The 20,392-nt window shown below is 44.4% G+C and overlaps 1 protein-coding gene across 3 annotated transcripts in view; it reads left to right on the top strand.

Moving 5' to 3' along the window:
* Nucleotides 1–20,392, top strand: part of FRMPD4 (FERM and PDZ domain containing 4) — a 254,040-nt gene that overhangs the window by 231,318 nt on the left and 2,330 nt on the right. For all 3 annotated transcript variants that reach the window (XM_038757339.1, XM_038757340.1, XM_038757341.1), the window contains exons 10-16: nt 1,709–1,845; nt 5,386–5,512; nt 6,955–7,044; nt 7,535–7,717; nt 11,616–11,754; nt 13,995–15,047; nt 15,381–16,652. In XM_038757339.1, the coding sequence (XP_038613267.1) occupies nt 1,709–1,845; nt 5,386–5,512; nt 6,955–7,044; nt 7,535–7,717; nt 11,616–11,754; nt 13,995–15,047; nt 15,381–16,652 (3,001 nt within the window). The remainder of the gene's footprint in view (nt 1–1,708; nt 1,846–5,385; nt 5,513–6,954; nt 7,045–7,534; nt 7,718–11,615; nt 11,755–13,994; nt 15,048–15,380; nt 16,653–20,392) is intronic.

Genomic DNA, 20,392 nt, shown 5'->3' with positions numbered 1-20,392 from the left:
ATATATTCAAGCCTGGAATAGAAAGGGGACCTTTACCTGTCTACTAGCTTCCATTCCTCCTGTGGCAAGGCCTGAGATAGATCATCCTGAGGGACACCATTCCCATGGGCTCACAGTCCAGAAGGGAGGGAAAACAAGTACTACCAAAAAGAATTATGGTATTGTTAGCTCTGTGCTGAGCACTGTAATAACTGTTTGGATAGATACAAGATAATCAGCACCGACACTGTCCCTGCCCCTTGTGGAGCTCACAGTCTAAGAAGGAGGAAAAATAGGAGGTATTGAACAAGAGGTATTGCACTGAGGTGCTGCGAGGTAAAGTGATTTGCCCCAGGTTTCACACAGCAGGCAAAGTGGTAGTGGTAGGATTAGAACCAGATCTCTTGAGATTCCATACTGTATTCTTTTCACCAGGTCATGCTTTGGCCCAGCACAGCCTCATCATCAATCATATTTATTGAGCGCTTACTATGTGCAGGGCACTGTACTAAGCACTTGGGAAGTACAAATTGGCAACATATAGAGACAGTCCCTACCCTACATTGGGCTCACATTCTAAAAGGGGGAGACAGAGAACAAAACCAAACATACTAACAAAATAAAATAAATAGAATAGATATGTACAAGTAAAATAAATAAATAGAGTAATAGCCTCACACAGTGTACTGCCCAAAATTAAGGAAGCATGTCTCTGGTCATGAATGTCTATGGGTCTCTGTGCCCTTATAGGCCCTCACACATTTATTGAACAATTATCGGGTAGACTGCCCAGACTGGACAGTCCAGTCACTGAGGAATATATTAGCATCGAGCTGGCCACCTACATGGTGTAAATGATCCAGATATCTTTCTGCTCAGTCATTCACTTCACTTGGGCTACATAGCCTCGGTCAGCCAGTCGTATTTATTGAGTGCTTACTGTGTGCAGAGCACTGTACTAAGCACTTGGGAGAGTATAGTACAACAATAAACGGACACAGTCCCCACCCACAGCGAGCTTGCGGTCTTGAGGGGGAGACAGACATTAATGAGCAACCGTGTGTGAAAGAACCCTTTGTTTGGGAGCATTTTCACTTCTTCCCAATGGCATCTTTTCAAATTTTCAGTGCCCTTGTGTGGTCTGTAGGCTCATTTTAGGCACCTGGACTTTCAAAGTTAAATCCAGATGCCTAATCCCGGCTCTGCCAATTTTCAGCCGTGTGACTTTGTGCAAGTCACTTAACTTCTTTGGGCCTCAATTACCTCATCTGTAAAATGGGGATTAAGACTGTAAGCCCCTCGTGGGACAACCTGATCACCTTGTAACCTCCCCAGTGCTTAGAACAGTGCTTTGCACATAGTAAGCACTTAATAAATGCCATCATGATTATTATTATTATTAATCACTGTATTGGAAAGTGTGAAAAGAGGATCTGGAAGCAATTTTTAAGTGTATTGTGTTGGGCCTTTGTTTGTGAATGCAATTAGATCTGCATTGAGTTCCCTGCCAATAAAAAGGGTAGAATTGTTTTTTCTATATTTAGCCTCCTTACCTCTGAAGCTCTAGCTGAAGTACTCCAGTGCTTAGAACAGTGCTTTGCACATAGTAAGCGCTTAATAAATGCCATTATTATTATTATTATTAAATATGTTGCTTTCTCCTTGCATCTTAAATGAAACCAGTTTCCAGATATTTAATATACTGCTCCCTCTCCTGGTTCTTTCATAGAGTTGTAACGATGTGGTTCAGGAGCGATTTGGGCCGGAGTTGAAATACGACATAGCCCTCCGCCTGGCAGCACTGCAAATGTACATTGCCACGGTGACCACCAAGCAAACTCAGAAAATCTCTCTCAAATACATCGAGTAAGTATCACTTGCTGCAATCGTTTCAGAAGCAGAGGGTCTACTACATTAGCCCTGACAGAACGCTTGTATGTTGGAGAGGCCTTTGTGGCTGTGTACCGCCGTATAACTCTGGGCTGGATGGGCCCACTGGGATTGTGGAAAAATGCCATCAGCCATTCTGGGACATGAGGTTCTCAAGTTGGATCTGGCCACGCCCCTAGTCATCATCATCATCATCAGTCGTATTTATTGAGCGCTTACTGTGTGCAGAGCACTGTACTAAGCGCTTGGGAAGTATAAGTTGGCAACATACAGAGACAGTCCCTACCCAGCAGTGGGCTCACAGTCTAAAAGGGGGAGACAGAGAACAAAACCAAACATACTAACAAAATAAAATAAATAGAATAGATATGTACAAGTAAAATAAATAAATAAATAAATAGAGTAACAAATATGTACAAACATATATACATGTATACAGGTGCTGTGGGGAAGGGAAGGAGGTAAGATGGGGGGATGGAGAGGGGGACGAGGGGGAGAGGAAGGAAGAGGCTCAGTCTGGGAAGGCCTCCTGGAGGAGGTGAGCTCTCAGTAGGGCCTTGAAGGGAGGAAGAGAGCTAGCTTGGCGGATGGGCAGAGGGAGGGCATTCCAGGCCCGGGGGATGACGTGGGCCAGGGGTCGATGGCGGGACAGGCGAGAACGAGGTACGGTGAGGTCGTCACGAAGAGTCGGTCGAGACCCCCAAAATGTTGGGCTTGTCTGTCCAGCTCAGCGGTAGCTTGCCCCTTAATGTCATTTTTGGGCCAAGTGGATTCTGTGAAAAAACATATTTTTCTACTTGGAAAAATGCCTTCCTACATGTAGACATGACCAAACTACTCACCGGGCCGAAAAGAAGGTGTGCTGAGAAAGTTTGCAAACGACATTGTCTCATTAAAAACTAAATTAAACGTTACACTGTTAGGAAGGTAAGAATGTTTTGGAGAGCCAAATCCACCTTCTTATACCCCAGGGAAGTACTTTTAGATTTGAAAGGTTCTCCCTGCTCCTCAGATTCAGTTGTGTGTCTTCCTGAAACCAGTGTTTTCTGATTTCACTTAGCAATGATGTGTGAAGGAGAAAGATCAAGACTTAATCCTGACATTCCATAACATTAGTGGTTTAGAAAAAAGGAAAACTCAAACAAAACTGGCCAATGCTTTTTGTCCTCGGAGAGAAAATCCATTAGTAAATTAAATCAAATGTGATTAACTTTTATTGGCATCCTTAGGAAGAGACAGTGGTTTTTCCATTGACTCTGATAAAAAGTCTATTAAATATAGCCATTCCCTCCAGGAGGCAACATGATGATGGTGATGATGATGGCAGTGATGAGGGTCCAGGCTGGAACAGGGGGTTTGGGGCTGGGGTCATTGGTCTAAGGGACCTCTTTGTGTGTCCCTTGGAGGGTCAGGTTGCCCCAGGACTGGTGGTGTGGTTGAGCAGGCTGGACTCTCCCAGCTGACCACCTCCTGAGCAGACCCAGCACCTGGGAGTTAACCCAAACTACTTCCCCCTCGATTTTCCCCATCCTCACATTTCCCCTCCCTCACTTTCCCACACTCACCCTGCCCCAGACTGGAGCCCTAAATAAGAGCCCCAGTGTTCTCCCGGCTCCACCGCTCGTCTGCTGGGTGACCTTGGGCAAGTCACCTCAGTTCTCTGTGCCTCAGATACCTCATCTGCATAATGGGGATTGAGACCGTGAACCCCGTATGGGACAGGGATGGTGTCCAACCCGATTTGCTTGTATCCACCCCAGTGCTTAGTACAGTGCCTGGCGCATGGTAAGCGCTTAACAAATACCATAGTTATTTTTCTGTGAAGACACCCACCATTTGATTAAATGTTTTGCTGCAGTTACATTTGTACCATCCAATCAATCACATTTCACTGCAATTTTGGAAAATCATTAAGCCCTCATACCACTTGCCTTGGGCTTATCCGAATTTACCATGGTTTCTTTCCCTTTTCCCTTTTTAATAATCCTCCCTTACATTTATCTGGAAAATGGGGATGAAGACTGTGAGCCCACCATGGGACAACCTGATCACCTTGTAACCTCCCAACTGCTTAGAACAGTGCTGTGCACATAGTAAGCGCTTAATAAATGCCATCATTATTATTATTTGCTGCTCCCCTTATCCCTAAGAAAGCAAGAGCATTCATCGCAAGAAGTTCCCTCAGACTCCTCCCAGATACAGACCCCTATGATGGCAGAGTAGGCTCACATATCTTTGGGCTCCCCACTTGTCTGATTTTCAAATGATCTGCCACCTGCTTTCCTTTAAGTCACAAGTCTGTGGGCCAGTTGTTATTGTCAAGCCTGACCTAACCAAAAGTTACCTTGTTATCCAAGTTCATCCATTTCTCAACTCCCTCGCAGACACTAATCCGCATCGGGAGCCTGATGGAAGCAGCCCAATTAGTTCATTAGTGAATTCTGGTTGTTTTTGGTGTGTGGTAAATTAACAATGACTGGAAATTTGGTTCCTTAGGCAGGGAAGGGCCAAAAGAAGATGAGACTTCAGAGTGATGGGGAGGAGACAGTGGGAAAAAAAGGGCCAAGAGCAAAGGGAGAAAAGGGGTGTTGAGAAATGGGGATGGTGAAAAGGGGAAGGGGATAAGGGAAAGGTGAAGTGGTATGGCCTCATGGATCTAGAGCATGTCTGGGAACTCAGAAAGGCTTGGGTTCTAATCCTAGCTCTGCTACATGTCTGCTGTGTGACCTCAGACAAGTCACTTAACTTCTCTGTGCCTCAGTTAATGCACCTGTAAAATGGGGATGAAGACTGTGTGCCCATGTTAGACATAGACCGTGTCCAGCCTGATTAGAGTGTATCTTACCCCAATACTTAGTACAGTGCCTGGCACAAAGTGCTTAACAAATACCAAAAAAAAAAAAAAAAAAGGAACAAGGAGAGAAGGATAAGAGAAATCCAGGAGATGTTGTTTGGGGACGAACTGGCAGTATTTGACAGGAAATTGAATGTGAGAGTTATAGGACCAAACCAAAACCAATAGGCCCTAATTAAAGGTGGAAACAGTTCACTCAGGCACAAGGAAGGTCTTCTAGTTAGGGCAAGCTACCAGGAGATGTTTAAGAAAATAGATAATAACTTTGCCCTGGCTGTTCCGGATCTGTGGGTCTGTGATTCTACTGTTCTGCAGTTCAAGCAAAGTTCTGAAGATTCCTTTGTGGGGCGAGGGTTTAATCGGGGCCCAAGTATCTCTTGACGAGGTAAATACGCTGTTGGGTGGTTGTGCGAAACACTGTTCCATTTCCTTTTCCATTACCACTGAATCCCAGGAGAGAAGGTGATTTTAATCCCCAAATATGAGTATCTTTTGATGATCAAATAGAGTCTGGAGGCAAAAGGTAAGTTGTTTCCTTAACTGCAGTCTTTATCCTCTCCCTGCATTCTCAGGAGCTTATTAACTGAGACTACCACCTCATTTAGTTCTAGATAGCAGGTCAGCCTCCGCATGTGAAATTTAAAATATGCTTTTCATTGCAGAAAAGAATGGGGACTAGAGACTTTTCTCCCATCTGCCGTGCTGCAAAGCATGAAAGAAAAGAATATAAAGAAAGCACTTTCGCACCTTGTCAAAGCAAATCAAAACCTCGTTCCACCGGGTAAAAAGGTATTACATTTGCATCTTAATAGCAAATAAATTTTAAAGAGAAAGGTTCAGAATTGGCCTTTTGATGAAATATCTAGCGTTGTATTTTCAGAAACAGGAATACTGTATAACTTTTGGATGACTACTAGCAAGTTTCCAAGAGCACTAGAAAAATAATTAATTACTTTGCCAGGAAACCATCTCAGTGTCTTTAAAGTTCTGGGAAATTTTCCCCAGAAGGTCTTTGATGGCTTTTTTTCCCCTCCCCATTTAGTCCCTGGGGAAGTCCAGAACCAGAGGTGGGAGTCAGATTTTCTCATGTTTATTGGAATGCTGATTTCCCGTGGCTTGCTCTCTATTAATCCCAGCCCGATTCCTTTAAATTGTACTCTAATTTCTTTCAAATCCTAGGGATTTGGACCTGTGTAATTTTGATGACCACTCTTAGGCCTGGTATTCTTCACATAGTCTCCCCTGTGCCTCAGTATTTCTCTTCATAAAATGAACGAACAACAAGGGAAATATTTTCAGAGGTGTTAGTTAACCAATGATTGTTCCCAACATACAGATTTGAGAAGGATTTTTAAATTGTTTCCAGTAAAAGGTAATTTACGCTATATTGATAATTGTGTTCACCAATAATAGACACTCCTATAAATTTTGAATTATAGTGCTCATTTATTGGCTCATTACTCATGGAGTTGAGCAATTTTTAGATTAAGTACTTTACAGTTTGGGGCCTAGCTCTTATCATTTAGAAATACATTACCTAAATTGAATGTCAATTTTAAATAATTATTGTGATGCAAATGTTTTCATGTAGAAAATATTAAACGTGTGCTGTATGAGAAGGTTTAAATCATTTGGCAATTTACTTGCACTCAGAAAGTTCAGTGACTCAAAGCCTGTGAAGAATTCCAAGGATTACTCTCTTTAAAGAAATCCTTTTGAGGCAGAATTTGAGTCAAGCAAATTCTTAACCAATGCACCTATTGCCAATGCACAAAAGAAAATATACTCTTATGAAATGCAAAAAAGACTCCAGCCTGCATTTATTCATAATGAATTATCAGTGGTTAGCCAAAGTTTGTGTGTAGCTCATTTTTGTCACTGATTACAGTCTGAAAGCCCCAGACAACTTTTACAAACCCTCCGTGAACAGATGCTTCATTTAAACACTTTTAACTCTTTGTTCTAGAACAGATCCAGGATTATTGAATGCCCTGATCTAGTCCCATGCATATGAGCTCATTTCTCCACAATAAGTAGGATTTTTATTTCAAGATTCCTTCCTGTGTTCCTTCATCAGGAAATTAAGCATGCTGCGATTTTCATTTATTCCCTCTAAAGGGTCTGTGTCCTTGCTAACTGTCCTTTAGCAATATAATCATATTCCAATTTTCCCATCATTATTACATCCCTCCGCAACAGCAGTAACATCTGATGTTTCCCTTTCCTCCTAGCTGTCTGCTTTGCAAGCCAAGGTACATTATCTCAAATTCCTCAGTGACCTTCGATTATATGGGGGGCGTGTGTTCAAAGCAACGTTGGTGGTAATTTCTTTTTCATTATTTTTTCTTAAAGAATTTATCGTCCAAAAAATATTACGGCAGTGTTACTTGAATGAAATTCAGTTCTGATGACAAAAGCCAATATGGTGTAATTCTTTCAGAGCATTTATTTCTCACCTCGATGAGATCTGAAAAATGTTAGAAGCAAGGAACTGGGTGGCTCCTTTTTACATTGAAATTAAGAAGCAATCTCTGTTAGAAACCTTGATTCTTTCAAGGCTGAGTTTTTCTTTTGAACCATTTAGACAGAGTTATCTGAAGCCAAAGCCTAAAATTATCCATGATTGACAATGATGTTTTTTCTACATTACTCATAACTTATGCCCTCTGTGCCATCAGTGTTTAGCTTTTCTTCTGACTGTAAGATGTGGTCATTTGTAACACAGAAATAGTTTACAAACAAAATTTAACATCCTAGACCCCAAATGGAAAATTGTTCAGTGTTCTAATTGTGTTTTCCTGTCCAACGTAGCAGGCAGAAAAGCGATCAGAAGTGACTCTGTTAGTGGGCCCCCGGTATGGTATAAGCCACGTGATAAACACAAAAACGAACCTGGTGGCCCTGTTAGCCGATTTCAGTCACGTAAACCGAATTGAGATGTTTACAGAGGAAGAAAACACCGTGCGAGTCGAGCTCCATGTGTTGGATGTTAAAGTAAGTATTCTGGTAATGGCTCATAGTCTAGAGATATGATTGTGTCATGCGCTGTCATTGCCGCAGCAGATGCTTTGAGTAGTATAAAACTGCGTCCTTGGTATTTTCGAGGTTTGTAATGCCCTTGTGAATTTTCCAATTGGGGAATAGAAGGCATCTGTGAGGGACCCCTGTGAGTGGTCTCTAAGCACCCATCCTTCCTTGTATAGCTCTGGGGCTAAACCACTGACATTCACCGGTCCTTTGGTATCTGTAACTCATTTATCAGTAACAGAAAATTTCTGAGGTGACTGATGAAACTAAAGCTGCCAGAATAAGAGCAGCTGTATAATAATAAAAGTAATTATTGTACTTAAGCACTTACTGTGTGTCAAGCACTGCTCTAAGCACTGGGGTAGTACAAGTTAATCAGGTTGGACACAGGCCTTGTCCCATATTGGGCTCACACTTTTAATCCCCGTTTTTTTCAGAGGAGGCACAGAAAAGTTAAGTGACTTGCCCAAGTTCACATAGCAGACATGTGGCTCCACCACTTGTCTGCTGTTTGTCCTTGGGTGAGTCACTTAGCTTCTCTGTGTCTGTTACCTCATCTGTGAAATGGGGATGAAGACTGTGAGCCCCATGTGGAACAGGAACTGTGTCCAACCTGATTAGCCTGCATCCACCCCAACGCTTAGTACAGTTCCTGACATATAGTAAGCACTTAACAAATACAATTTTTTAAAAAAGTCAACAAACTCCTGTCAGCAGTTTTCATATATAAGTTCCAGATAAGGGATGATGGAGAGTCCCCCCATTTAGGACCTTTGTTATTGGAGCTTTCTGTCTCCTCAGTCAGCCTGGGTCTAATTGGTTTCTCACAAACTGATTCTCTTTGTCAGCTCAAACTCTGGCCTTCAATCACAAAGTGCTTGACCTACAATGAACTCTAGAAAACTGAACATGGTAGACTGTGCTCTTTTGAAAACACTAGAGTAGTAATTTTATGTAGTGGTGTGTCCAATGTGTACGGTACATGTCTTGCTGCCTTTGAATGTAAGCATACTTAGGACTGAGTAAATGTTGACTAATATTGATCAGGCATTCTATCATCACAATACAATGGAAAAATATTTCATGTTTGACTCACCAGTCAGATAATAATAGCATTTATTAAGTGCTTTTAGAACACAAGACACTTCAGTGGGGTGCAGAGAATCATAAATGGACATTGGTTCAGACACAGTCTTACACAAACCTTGGCCTAGAAAAGTATTTACTGTTTAAGGTGCGGGAGGGCATGTGGAGAGAGAGGCACACACACAAGATAAAAAAGTGAAACTAATAATAATAATGATGATAATGATGGCATTTATTAAGCGCTTACTATGTGCAAAGCACTGTTCTAAGTGCTGGGGAGGACACAAGGTGATCAGGTTGTCCCATGGGGGGCTCACAGTCTTAATCCCCATTTTACAGATGAGGGAACTGAGGCACAGAGAAGTGAAGTGACTTTTCGGAAGTCACACAGCTGACAATTGGCAGAGCTGGCATTTGAACCCATGGCCTCTGACTCCAAAGCCTGTGCTCTTTCCACTGAGCCATGCTGCTTCTCAGCAGTTAAACAGTACTAAAACAAAAAGTTCATTCTTCATTTCTTCAGGTTCTACACAGCTTCCGTTCAAACCATCACAGCCTTCCCAACATTCTAAAAACTGAGCTCCTAATCAATTTATTTCTGTCTGCCTGGGCTGGGGCTTCTCTTCCATGATGGTGGCTGGACAGAGTGGGTAGCCTGGGCTATCAGACCACCTCCCCCTCTCCCTTCTCTCCCCTCAACCAACCCATAGACCACTGAACCCTAGTGAAAGGCTACCTCTGGGTTTTGTGTTCATTTTTTACCAATCTCTCAAACATTTTACAACCTGCTTTATTGATTTTGTAAGCAAGGAGTTTAATCTTTAAGAATAAAGTATTGAAGCCTTAAGAAAAAAAAAAGGAGTCTGATGACAGCCGAAAATGCCTTCTGCCATTTATTACTCTTGGCCTGATGAAAAGAACACTTGCCTGGGAATTGGGAGACCTGGTTTATAAGCCCAGCTCTGCCACTTGCTTGCTGTGTGACCTTGGACAATCAAATAAGCTTCTCTCTGCCTCAGTTTTCTTGTCTGAAAAATTGGGATTAAATCCTTGTTTTCCCTCCCACTTAGACTGTGAGCGCCAGTTGGATCAAGGACTGTATCCAACCTGATTATCTTGTTTCTACTCCAATATAGTGCTCAGCATAGAGCAAGCACATAACAAATGCCACTAGTAATTATTATTGTTGTTATTATGCTACTTAGAATGCAGTTGCAAAGCTTTCCTGGTAACTCTTTCTTGCATAGACTCACATCTCTTTTGTTCCTCACATCCCACTTCCCTTCTGTTCCCACTGATCTTTTTGGCTTGTTTATAAATTCCAGTCCTCCTGATAGCTTTTGTGATCTTATAGAATTTTCATTGCCTTTACTTCTGTGATCATCAGCACTATCTATTAAGTGACTCAATTAATGGGCAGAGCACTGTGCTAATGATTTCAGGGGGTGGGCATGAGACACCAAAATTATCGTTGCTCTCAAATACCAGACAATTTATTGGGGAAGGCAAGCAGTCATGTATAAGCAAGCAGGCAAGCAGACTCCATAAATAGTAGTTACGACAGCCTCAGAGGAGAGACACAAGTGGATCAGTGACAAGGAAATATGTTCATTTGCTCATGGTTTTTTACATTCATTTTTACTTTGGGGTCAGGTGATAGTCTGTAAATGAAAAATGATGATGTTGAGTTAGGATACGGGCTACTGGACGCTTACTGTGTGAAGAGCACTGTCCTAAGCGTTTAATTTTTGCCAAGTGCTGGGGTAGTTTTCACAATAATCAGTTTAGACACATTCCCTTTCCCCAAAAGGGATCTCAATCCAAGAGAGGAAGAAAAGGTATTTTACCTCTATTTTACAGGAAAGCAAATCGAGGTCCAGAGAATTTAAGTGACTTGCCCCAGGCCACACAGCAGGCAAAGTGGCAAAACAGGGATTACTAGAGCCCAGGCCTCCAACTGCCAGTTCTATAAATTATACATTATAAATTGTTCATTTATATTAATGTTTGTCTCCCCTCAAGACTGTAAACTCGTTGTGGGTAGGGAACGTGTCTTCCAACTCTGCTGTTTTGTAAGCACTTAGTACGGTGCTCTGCACACAGTAATGCACAATAAATACCGTTGTATGATTGATTCCAGTCCCATGCTCTTTCCACTAGACCATGCTGTCTCCCAATACTGATATATCCCGGAACATTTAGCCCCAAACTTCTCATCTCAAATTCATTTTGGATTTTTTTGGCTTCTTACACACCCATACTTCTGAGGGAATTTGCATTTTACCAGAATTACTTCTTTCTGCCTCTGTCACTTTTCCACTCTTCGTCCAAGTGTAAACCCTAACCCCCTGACCTCAATGCCTCTAATAGTAGTTACCACTCTGATCCATAAGCTAACCTTTCTCCAGATTTTCTGGCAGAGATGAGAAATCTGCCAGAAAGCGTCACATTTTAAATCCTGGAAGCTTATTTGGGCTCTGACAGGTTTCATAAAATAATGAATGTACTGTAATTTCAAATTCACATTGTAAGAAAGTATTTGAGATGATTCAGTATTTCCAAACTAACATGACCCTTATGTAATTTTTCTATCTCAAGAACTGGCCTCTCCCAAACACTGTTATAACCAATTGATTCATTTGGGGTTCTCGAAAGTAGTCTTTTGAAAAAATCCCTTTCATTTAGAAGTCATAAAGGTATAAATGTAGGCATTGACATTTTAATAAGGTGGCTAATTAAAAGCTTATCGCCTATAACCAAGAAATCATTTTCTTTTCAGCCTATTACTCTGCTAATGGAATCATCAGATGCCATGAATCTTGCCTGCTTAACAGCTGGATACTACAGGCTACTAGTTGATTCAAGACGTTCCATATTTAACATGGCCAACAAGAAAAATGCTGGAAACAGAGAAATAGGTATCGACTTTCCTGAAACCGTGGAACGTTTACCCCTCTTCTCCTCGTCCCTAAAAAGGAAATTAGATTGAGACTTCGTCCTCCTGGAAAGAGGAAGTACTCAGTTCCAGAATTTTGTGCTTATCGCACCGAAAAATGAGGTTATCCCAAAAGATATTTTGGTGAATTTTATAGTCTCCCAGTCCCCATTATTATGGTATTAGAGACCCAAGGAATCCCTCCTATTTTAAGTTTACAAACCCAGTGTGTATCCTCTCCCATACTATGCCATGGTACAGATGTGGTTATTGGTTTCCAGGAAGCCTCACGTCGGAGATGGCTTCTTAGGCTCTTCTGCCTTGGTGGTGCATAAAGAAGGGGAGGGCTACTTGTGCCTTGCTGCCATTCTTGGCAGGGGAGAGGGGCTACCCCAACCCTGAGACTCCCTCCTCCAAATTCTGCCTAACGCTGTTATTGTGGCTTACTCAGAAAACTTGGGACCCACCACCTTGCCTTGCCTAGGTGGCAAGAATCTGCCTCAGCCATCATCATCATCATCAATTGTATTTATTGAGCGCTTACTGTGTGCAGAGCACTGTACTAAGCGCTTGAGAAGTACAAATTGGTAACATATAGAGACAGTCCCTACCCAACAGTGCGGCAGCAAACCTTGTGACTCCCAGGCCCGTGCCCTAACCCTATGCAGCAGACAAATCATCAGCATCATCAATTGTATTTATTGAGCGCTTACTGTGTGCAGAGCACTGTACTAAGCGCCTGGGAAGTACAAATTGGCAACATATAGAGACAGTCCCTACCCAACAGTGGGGCAGCACACCTTGTGACTCCCAGGCCCGTGCCCTATCCCTATGCAGCAGACAAATGGCAGCAAACCTTGGGACTCCCAGGCCCGTGCCCTAGCCCTATGCAGCAGGCAAATCATCAGCATCATCAATTGTATTTATTGAGCGCTTACTGTGTGCAGAGCACTGTACTAAGCGCTTGGGGAGTACAAATTGGCAACATATAGAGACAGTCCCTACCCAACAGTGGGGCAGCAAACCTTGTGACTCCCAGGTCCGTGCCCTAACCCTATGCAGCAGACAAATCATCAGTATCATCAATTGTATTTATTGAGCGCTTACTGTGTGCAGAGCACTGTACTAAGCGCTTGGGAAGTACAAATTGGCAACATAAAGAGACAGTCCCTACCCAACAGTGGGGCAGCAAACCTTGTGACTCCCAGGCCCGTGTCCTATCCCTATGCAGCAGACGAATGGCAGCAAACCTTGGGACTCCCAGGCCCGTGCCCTATCCCTATGCAGCAGACAAATCATCAGCATCATCAATTGTATTTATTGAGCGCTTACTTTGTGCAGAGCACTGTACTAAGCGCTTGGGAAGTACAAATTGGCAACATAAAGAGACAGTCCCTACCCAACAGTGGGGCAGCAAACCTTGTGACTCCCAGGCCCGTGTCCTATCCCTATGCAGCAGACGAATGGCAGCAAACCTTGGGACTTCCAGGCCCGTGACCTAATTACTCCAGACTACCTAATCAGACCACCACCAGGCCGGCAGACCCTAAGATGGCAATCACTACTGGGGATCCAGAGTACTGTGTATTAAGTCCTTGTGTCCATGCTTTAATGTTCGAACCTAGGAGATTGGCCTGTCCCCAGGCTCCTGGGCCCTTCTTGAAAGTGCCCAAGTGCTGTCCCTTACAATGCATGACTAGTGTAGCGTGGCTGTAGAAGTTCAGGCTTCAGTATGAATGGATAGATCTTGAGCCTGGGAGTCAGAAGGACCTGGGTTTTAATGCCGGCTCATGTCTGCTGTGTGACCTTGGGCTAGTCGCTTAACTTCTCTGTGCCTCAGTTACCGCATCTGTAAAATGAGGATCAATACTGTGAGCCCCATATGGGACAAGGACTGTGTCCAACCTGATCACCTTGTATCTACCCCAGTGATTAGAACAGTGTTTGGCATGTAATAAGTGCTTAACAAATAGCACAATTATTATTATTAGTTTTCCTGTGAAGTCATTGGATAACCACATGATCAACTTCATGCCAGTGTCTCTGCATTATTTTAAATGACAGTTATTCAAGTTGGAGAATCTATCTGATCAGTCACAAGAACCTCGGTCCTCTGTTTCATGTCTTTAATGAATTTCTCTCTCTGTCTCTGTCTGTCTGTCTGTCTGTCTGTCTGTCTCTCTCTCTCTCTCTCTCTCTCTCTCTCTCACTCTCTCTCTCTAGGGTCCGAAAATAAAGAGAAGCATAACCTCCATGCCCCTGATTGGAACTGGGCTCCCAAAATGACTACCTTCTCTGCCGAGGGAGATAAAGAAACCCAAATAACATTCATAGACACTACCCAGAAGAGCCCAGATACTGCAGATGGCACCCTGACCCCCAAAGACCACAGGCACATGTTCTTGGAAAATCCACATGGGCTTGATGGTCAGTTGAGCGACCAGGATGATCCCACCTGTGGAGCCGAAAACCGAGGTATAACTCAGCAGACGTTTCTGTCCCTCTCGGGGCTGGACACGAACCAAACAGCACAGGATTCTCCCAGAGCAGCAAAGGTCTCCTTCATTTTTGGAGAACTCGCCTTAGACAGTATTAATCCACAACACCTTGGTTATGAAAGATTACTGGATGAAAGTCCAGAAGGGTTGGAGAAACAGAGACTGCTCTATCTAAGCCATGCCAATGACATGAAAGATCTCGACATGTCTCCCGATGCTGAGAGCATTCAGTTTGAGGCTAATTCGGTGTATGCCAACATCAGTGATGGGAAAAACTTCGGCGCTGCCGAAGGAATAGAAGAGCCCCTACTGCACGATATCTGTTACGCGGAAAACGCGGATGAGGCCGAGGATGAAGATGAAGTCAGCTGCGAGGAAGATCTCGTGGTAGGAGAAATGCACCAGCCCACCATTCTCAATCTCTCAGGGTCAAGTGACGACATCATTGACCTGACATCCCTGCCCCCTCCCGAAGGCGATGATAATGAAGATGACTTCTTGTTGCACTCCTTAAACATGGCCATTGCTGCTCCCCCGCCTGGCTTCAGAGACAGCTCGGATGAGGAAGACTCTCAGCACCAAGCAGCCCAGCGTCGAGAAGACCAAGAGCCTGCCAGCAGCCTGCAAAACAGTGACATCCCGGTGTCACTCATCGATGCTGTCCCGACAAACCCGGAAGGGAATTGTGAAAAGGAGCTGGACGATGCTGTAGTCTCTACCCTGCAGGCACTGGAGGCTCTGGCTGCATCAGAGGAGCATCAGGCCAATGACAATTCAGGTTCTTTCACGATTGTTACATTTATTCATTGATAATCACACCATTTCATCCCCGAGCCATTTACCGTGGGACATCCTCCCTTGTGTTCGTTGCACCTCATCTTCCGCATGGCCCGTTTCATAGCACGCGCTGGAACCACCCTTTTTCTTTTTAATGTTTGTGACACTTTTTTGTTTTTTTTTTCGGAGCAACTGTGCAATAAACCGTGTCCTTTGAATGAAAGGCGAAAGACAAGAGAATGTATTTTCGTATGTGCCGAGTCCCGTTTTCTTACATGTATCGAAGTGCCTCTGATGTATTTATTAATCGGCTCTTATTTCTTATGGCATACAGGTGTAGCTATCTTACGAGCTTATAGCCCCGAGTCCTCTTCCGATTCGGGCAATGAAACAAACTCTTCTGAAATGACTGAAAGTTCAGAGCTGGCCTCGGCCCAGAAACAGTCGGAAAATACCACACGCTTGTTCTTGGCGACGAGCGAAGGGTACCACCCCCTCGTGGAGGAGCAGACGGAGTTCCCCATCTCTAAAAACCACGCTGGGGGGCTGCCCCTGAGGGGCTCTCAGGCCCCGGCTCGTTGTCCAGGCGCAGAGCTGCAGTCCAAAGTTGTGCCTTCGAAGCAGATCCTTCACTCGGATAACATGGAGATGGAGCCAGAAACCATGGAGACCAAATCGGTCACAGACTATTTTAGCAAATTGCACATGGGATCCGTGGTGTACTCTTGCACTAGCAAAAGGAAAAGCAAGCCAGCCGACGGGGATGGGAAAACAGGCTCCGACGGGCGCGTGGTGGGGAAAAAACAGCACGGAGCTAAAAAAACCGAGGGGGAAGAGGAAGCCAAAGGTCAATTCGGGGCTCTGTCGGCAAGAGAGAGCCAGCGGCGCCTGGGCGCTTTTAATCTGGAGAGAACTGCTTTTCGCAAGGACAGCCAGAGGTGGTACACACCTGCCGAGGGTGGAGCTGGGGACATGTCGGGTCCAGAGACCGGCTCCGGAAAGGCCATGCCCAGAATTCCGGGACTTGGGGCACTGGAAGCTGAGTGTAAGGATGGAGGGGAGCCTGATGGAGACACCCACGGGGCCTCTGGCCTCGGACAGGGCGACGGCTTCCTGCCTGACGTCACTTGCGTGTCTTCGGCCAAAGACCCGTCCCATCCGGAGGGTGCCGCTTCAGCGGCTGACGACCGCCCTCCCGACCTTCCTGATGGCGAGCAGGGCGTTACCCGGCTCTGCGAGTACCACTTGGCCAAGCGCATGTCTTCCCTCCAGAGCGAGGGCCATTTTTCTCTGCAGAGCTCCCAGTGCTCTTCAGTGGACGCAGGCTGCAGCACCGGAAGCAGCGGCAGTGCATGCGCCACCCCAGTGGAGTCCCCTCTGTGCCCCTCGGATGCAAAGCGCATCATCTCCGAGGCGAAGGGCACGACCTACATTCCCGCGGATGAGAGAGCGGCCGGGGCGGCGTTTAAGGAGCTGCACCAGCAGGCCGACGCCATGTGCCACCGGGTCACGGTGCCCGTGGTGCACGCGGCCATGGGCGCCGAGCCCCTGTTTGGCACTTTGAGAGACGGATGTCATCGGATCCCCAAGATTAAGGAAACCACAGGTACGGCAACCGAGAAATGTTCCGTTTGGGGCTAGCGTTTCTTTGCCGAGGCGGGGTGGGTGGTGGGATTGCCGAGACCACCTGACAGGAAAGAGAATGCACCCCGGGATGGAAACCGGTGGGGAAACTGCCAGGACGTTAAGAGAAACCTCAAACAAAAGGTATGCTATTGGTTTAAGTGTCAACCTTGGCCCAGACTTAATTCCCATTCGTTCAATCATATTTATTGAGCGCTTATTGTGTGCAGAGCGGTAATTCCCAGTAATCCATTCGGGCAAGCTCATTGCTGGATTTGGGAAGAGGTTATCTAGTTCCTGTCCCTACTGTCCCTTCCTTCTTCCTCTCCTCAGACCTCACCACACTGATTGCCCTGCCCACATCCACTCACCTTTGTAGCATCTGTGAGACTCACCAGCGGATAGAGCATGGGCTTGGGAGTCAGGAGGTCATGGGTTCTAATCCTGACTCTGCTACTTGTCTGCTCTGTGACTTTGGGCAAGTCATTTCACTTCTCTGTGCCTCAGTTAACTCATCTGTAAAAAAAATGGGGATTGAGACTGTGAGCCCCATGTGGTACAGGGACTGTGTCCAACCCGATTTGCTTGTATCCACCCCAGTGCTTAATACAGTGTTTGGAACATAGTAAGTCCTTAACAAATACCATTATTATTATAATTATAATTATTATTATTTCCAATTATACCGACACCTCTTTTTTATCCTTCCTATTCATTTGTGGCCTCCTCCCCCTCTTCCTCCTCGCATGCCTCGTCCTCCTTTTCTACCTCCCCCTCCTCATCTTCCTCCATCTTCCCCTTCTCCTCCCCTACTCTTCCTTCTCATTTCTGCCTTCTCCTCTCCATCCTCCCTATCTCTGCTCCCTCCTCCCTCACTCCTTCCTCCTCTCCTGCCTCTTCCTCCTCCTCTCCCACCTTCTCCTCCCCCCACTCTTCCTTCTCCTCCCTGCCTTGTCCTCTCCTTCTTCCTCCTCTCCTCCTTCCCTTCTTCCTCCACTCCTCCTTTCCTTCTTCCTCCTTTTTTTTCCTCTTCCTCCTAAATGTCTTTCGTCTCTTTCACTTTTTTTCCTGCCTCCACCTTCTCTTCCTTGGGCAGGAGTGCCCAAGTTCTTTTTAGAAGTGGGTCACATAGTCAGAAATCTATGTATGTGCATGTCACATTAATTTTTATTAATAATCTTGGTGTGGACCCTGATAACTGTTAAAAAAATATGGATTTTTTTTAGCAGTAGTTAAAAAGTTTTTTAAAAAATCAACTTTATCAAATTATGGTACTTTTTAAGCATGGCTCAGTGGAAAGAGCAGGGGCTTGGGAGTCAGAAGTCATGGCCTCTAATCCTGGCTCTGCTACTTGTCAGCTGTGTGACTTGGGAAAGTCACTTAACTACTCTGTGCCTCAGTTGCCTCATCTGTAAAATGGGGATTAAGACTGAGCCCCACGTGGGACAACCTAATTACCTTGTATCCCTCCCAGTGCTTAGAACAGTGCTTGGCACATAGTAAGTGCTTAACAAATACCATTATTATTATTATTATCATTATCATTAATTATGTGCCAAACACTGCATTAAGCACTGGGGCAGATGTAAGGTAATCAGGTTGGACATAGTCCTTGTCCCACGTGGGACTTACAGTCTATGTCAGAGGGAGTAGGATTTAATCCCCATTTCATAGTTGAGGAAACTGAGGCAGAGAAGTTGAGTGACTTGCTCAAGGTCACAAGCAGACAAGTGGCAGAGCCAGGATTAAAACTCAGGTTTTCTAACTCTCTGGTCCGTACTGCTTCCACTAGGCCATGCTGCTTCTTTGTCAGTATACAAGTGGACAGTTACAAACCCAATACAATCCACTGATCAGTTTTGATTAAGTCAGTGAGAATATTGATATTGAACAGACTGAACTTGTTCTGGGGAAATGTGGGGGCTCTTCAGCCTGGAGACATCTCAAGTCCAGCTAAATCCTCCTAGACTAATAGCTCATGTGTGCTAGCTAAGTGGGTAAATACGTTTTCGCTTGTGGCTCAGTGGAAAGAGCACGGGCTTTGGAGTTGGAGGTCATGGGTTAAAATCCCGGCTCCGCTAATTGTTAACTGTGTGACTTTGGTCAAGTCACTTAACTTCTCTGGGCCTCAGTTCCCTCATCTGTAAAATGGGGATGAAGTCTGTGAGCCCCCCGTGGGACAACCGGATCACTTTGTAACCTCCCCAGCGCTTAGAACAGTGCTTTTCACATAGTAAGTGCTTAATAAATGCCATTATTATTATTATTATTATTATTATTATTATTATTATTATTATTATTATTATTATTATTATTATTATCTCAGGAGGGCTTCAGTCTGCAGCTGCTGCTAGACACCCCTGACTGAGGAGGCTCTTCCCTGCAGTCTCCTGTTTCAGGCAGAGCACCTCTTTTCTGCAACAAACCAAAGCGATTGGAAACATACTTTAGGAGAACTTTTGTATCTGTTCCTGGGTTTGCCTCAGCCAGTGCCGGCAGAAACCAGTATCGGGTTGGGGGCAACCATAATAATAATAATAATAATAATAATAATAATAATAATAATAATAATAATGGCATTTGTTAAGCGCTTACTATGTGCTATATGGACTGTGCCCAATCCAATTTGCTTTTATGCACCCCATCACAATGTACAGTGCTGGCACATAGTAAGTGCTTAACAGATACCACAGTTGTAGATCTCCAGGAAGGGCAAATCCAACCTCCCTTGTGAACCTATTCCTGTGTTTAACAAACTCTCAGGGTCTGGAAGGCCTTATTACTAGTCTAAATATCCAGGACTACAGAGTAATCCTTTTGCAGAAATCATTTTCTCTTGATTTATGCTTGTGGAATACAGCATGAGTTTTGGTCCAACTTCCTTGGAGGGGAATTTCCATTTACTTGATCCTTACAAAAACAAAAGTGTGTGGCCTGGATGTGACATTTAATCTAAAAGGCTATAAACAATGGTTCCTTCTGGTGTTTTTCCCCTTAATGCAGTGTTTTCTCAGTCCCCTCAAGTAAAGGGATCTTACTTTCTCAACACAAACCCCTCTTTCATGGCTTGCCAGGTGGAGGTTTTGTGACAGTGGAATTCAGGAAATCTTATCATTTGATTATCCAAGCCAGTGGTTTAATTTGAATAGGTACTCCAGAGTAAACTAATAATTCCATCATCAGCTCAACATAGTAACTCCCCATTCCCCCAGCCCCCTCAAACCTTTGTGACACCACCGATACGAGACCAGTAGCGCCTCTGAACAGAATTCTCTGAATTGAGTTACTGGCAACGTTACATCTGGAAAACTGTGTCAAGCATAATGCTGAAAAAGTGTCTTAGGGAGTATAGCCTTTCTGTAGTGAGTGGCAGAGCATAATTCCTGAAAATACCCTTGTCTGATTCTAGCATACCATGTTACCACTTAATCCCTGGTCATTCAGTCATTCAATCACATTTATTGAGCGCTTACTGTGTGCAGAGCACTGTACTAAGCGCTTGGAAAGTACAGTTCAGCAACAGAGAGACAATCCCTGCCCACAATGGGCTCACAGTCTAGGAGGGGGGAAACAGACATCACAACAAGTAAACAGGTATCAATAGCCTCAATCTAAATAAAAAGAACTAGAGATCTATATACACATCAGAACAAGTGAAAGAGGCATTAATAGTCCCAGTTATGAATGAGTCCATTTAAACTGGAATGATGGGTTTCAAAAATC

The sequence above is a fragment of the Tachyglossus aculeatus genome, chromosome 15 (assembly GCF_015852505.1).
Source record: "Tachyglossus aculeatus isolate mTacAcu1 chromosome 15, mTacAcu1.pri, whole genome shotgun sequence".
Classification (NCBI taxonomy): Eukaryota; Metazoa; Chordata; class Mammalia; order Monotremata; family Tachyglossidae; genus Tachyglossus; species Tachyglossus aculeatus.
This window is presented reverse-complemented; position numbering and strand designations above follow the sequence as displayed.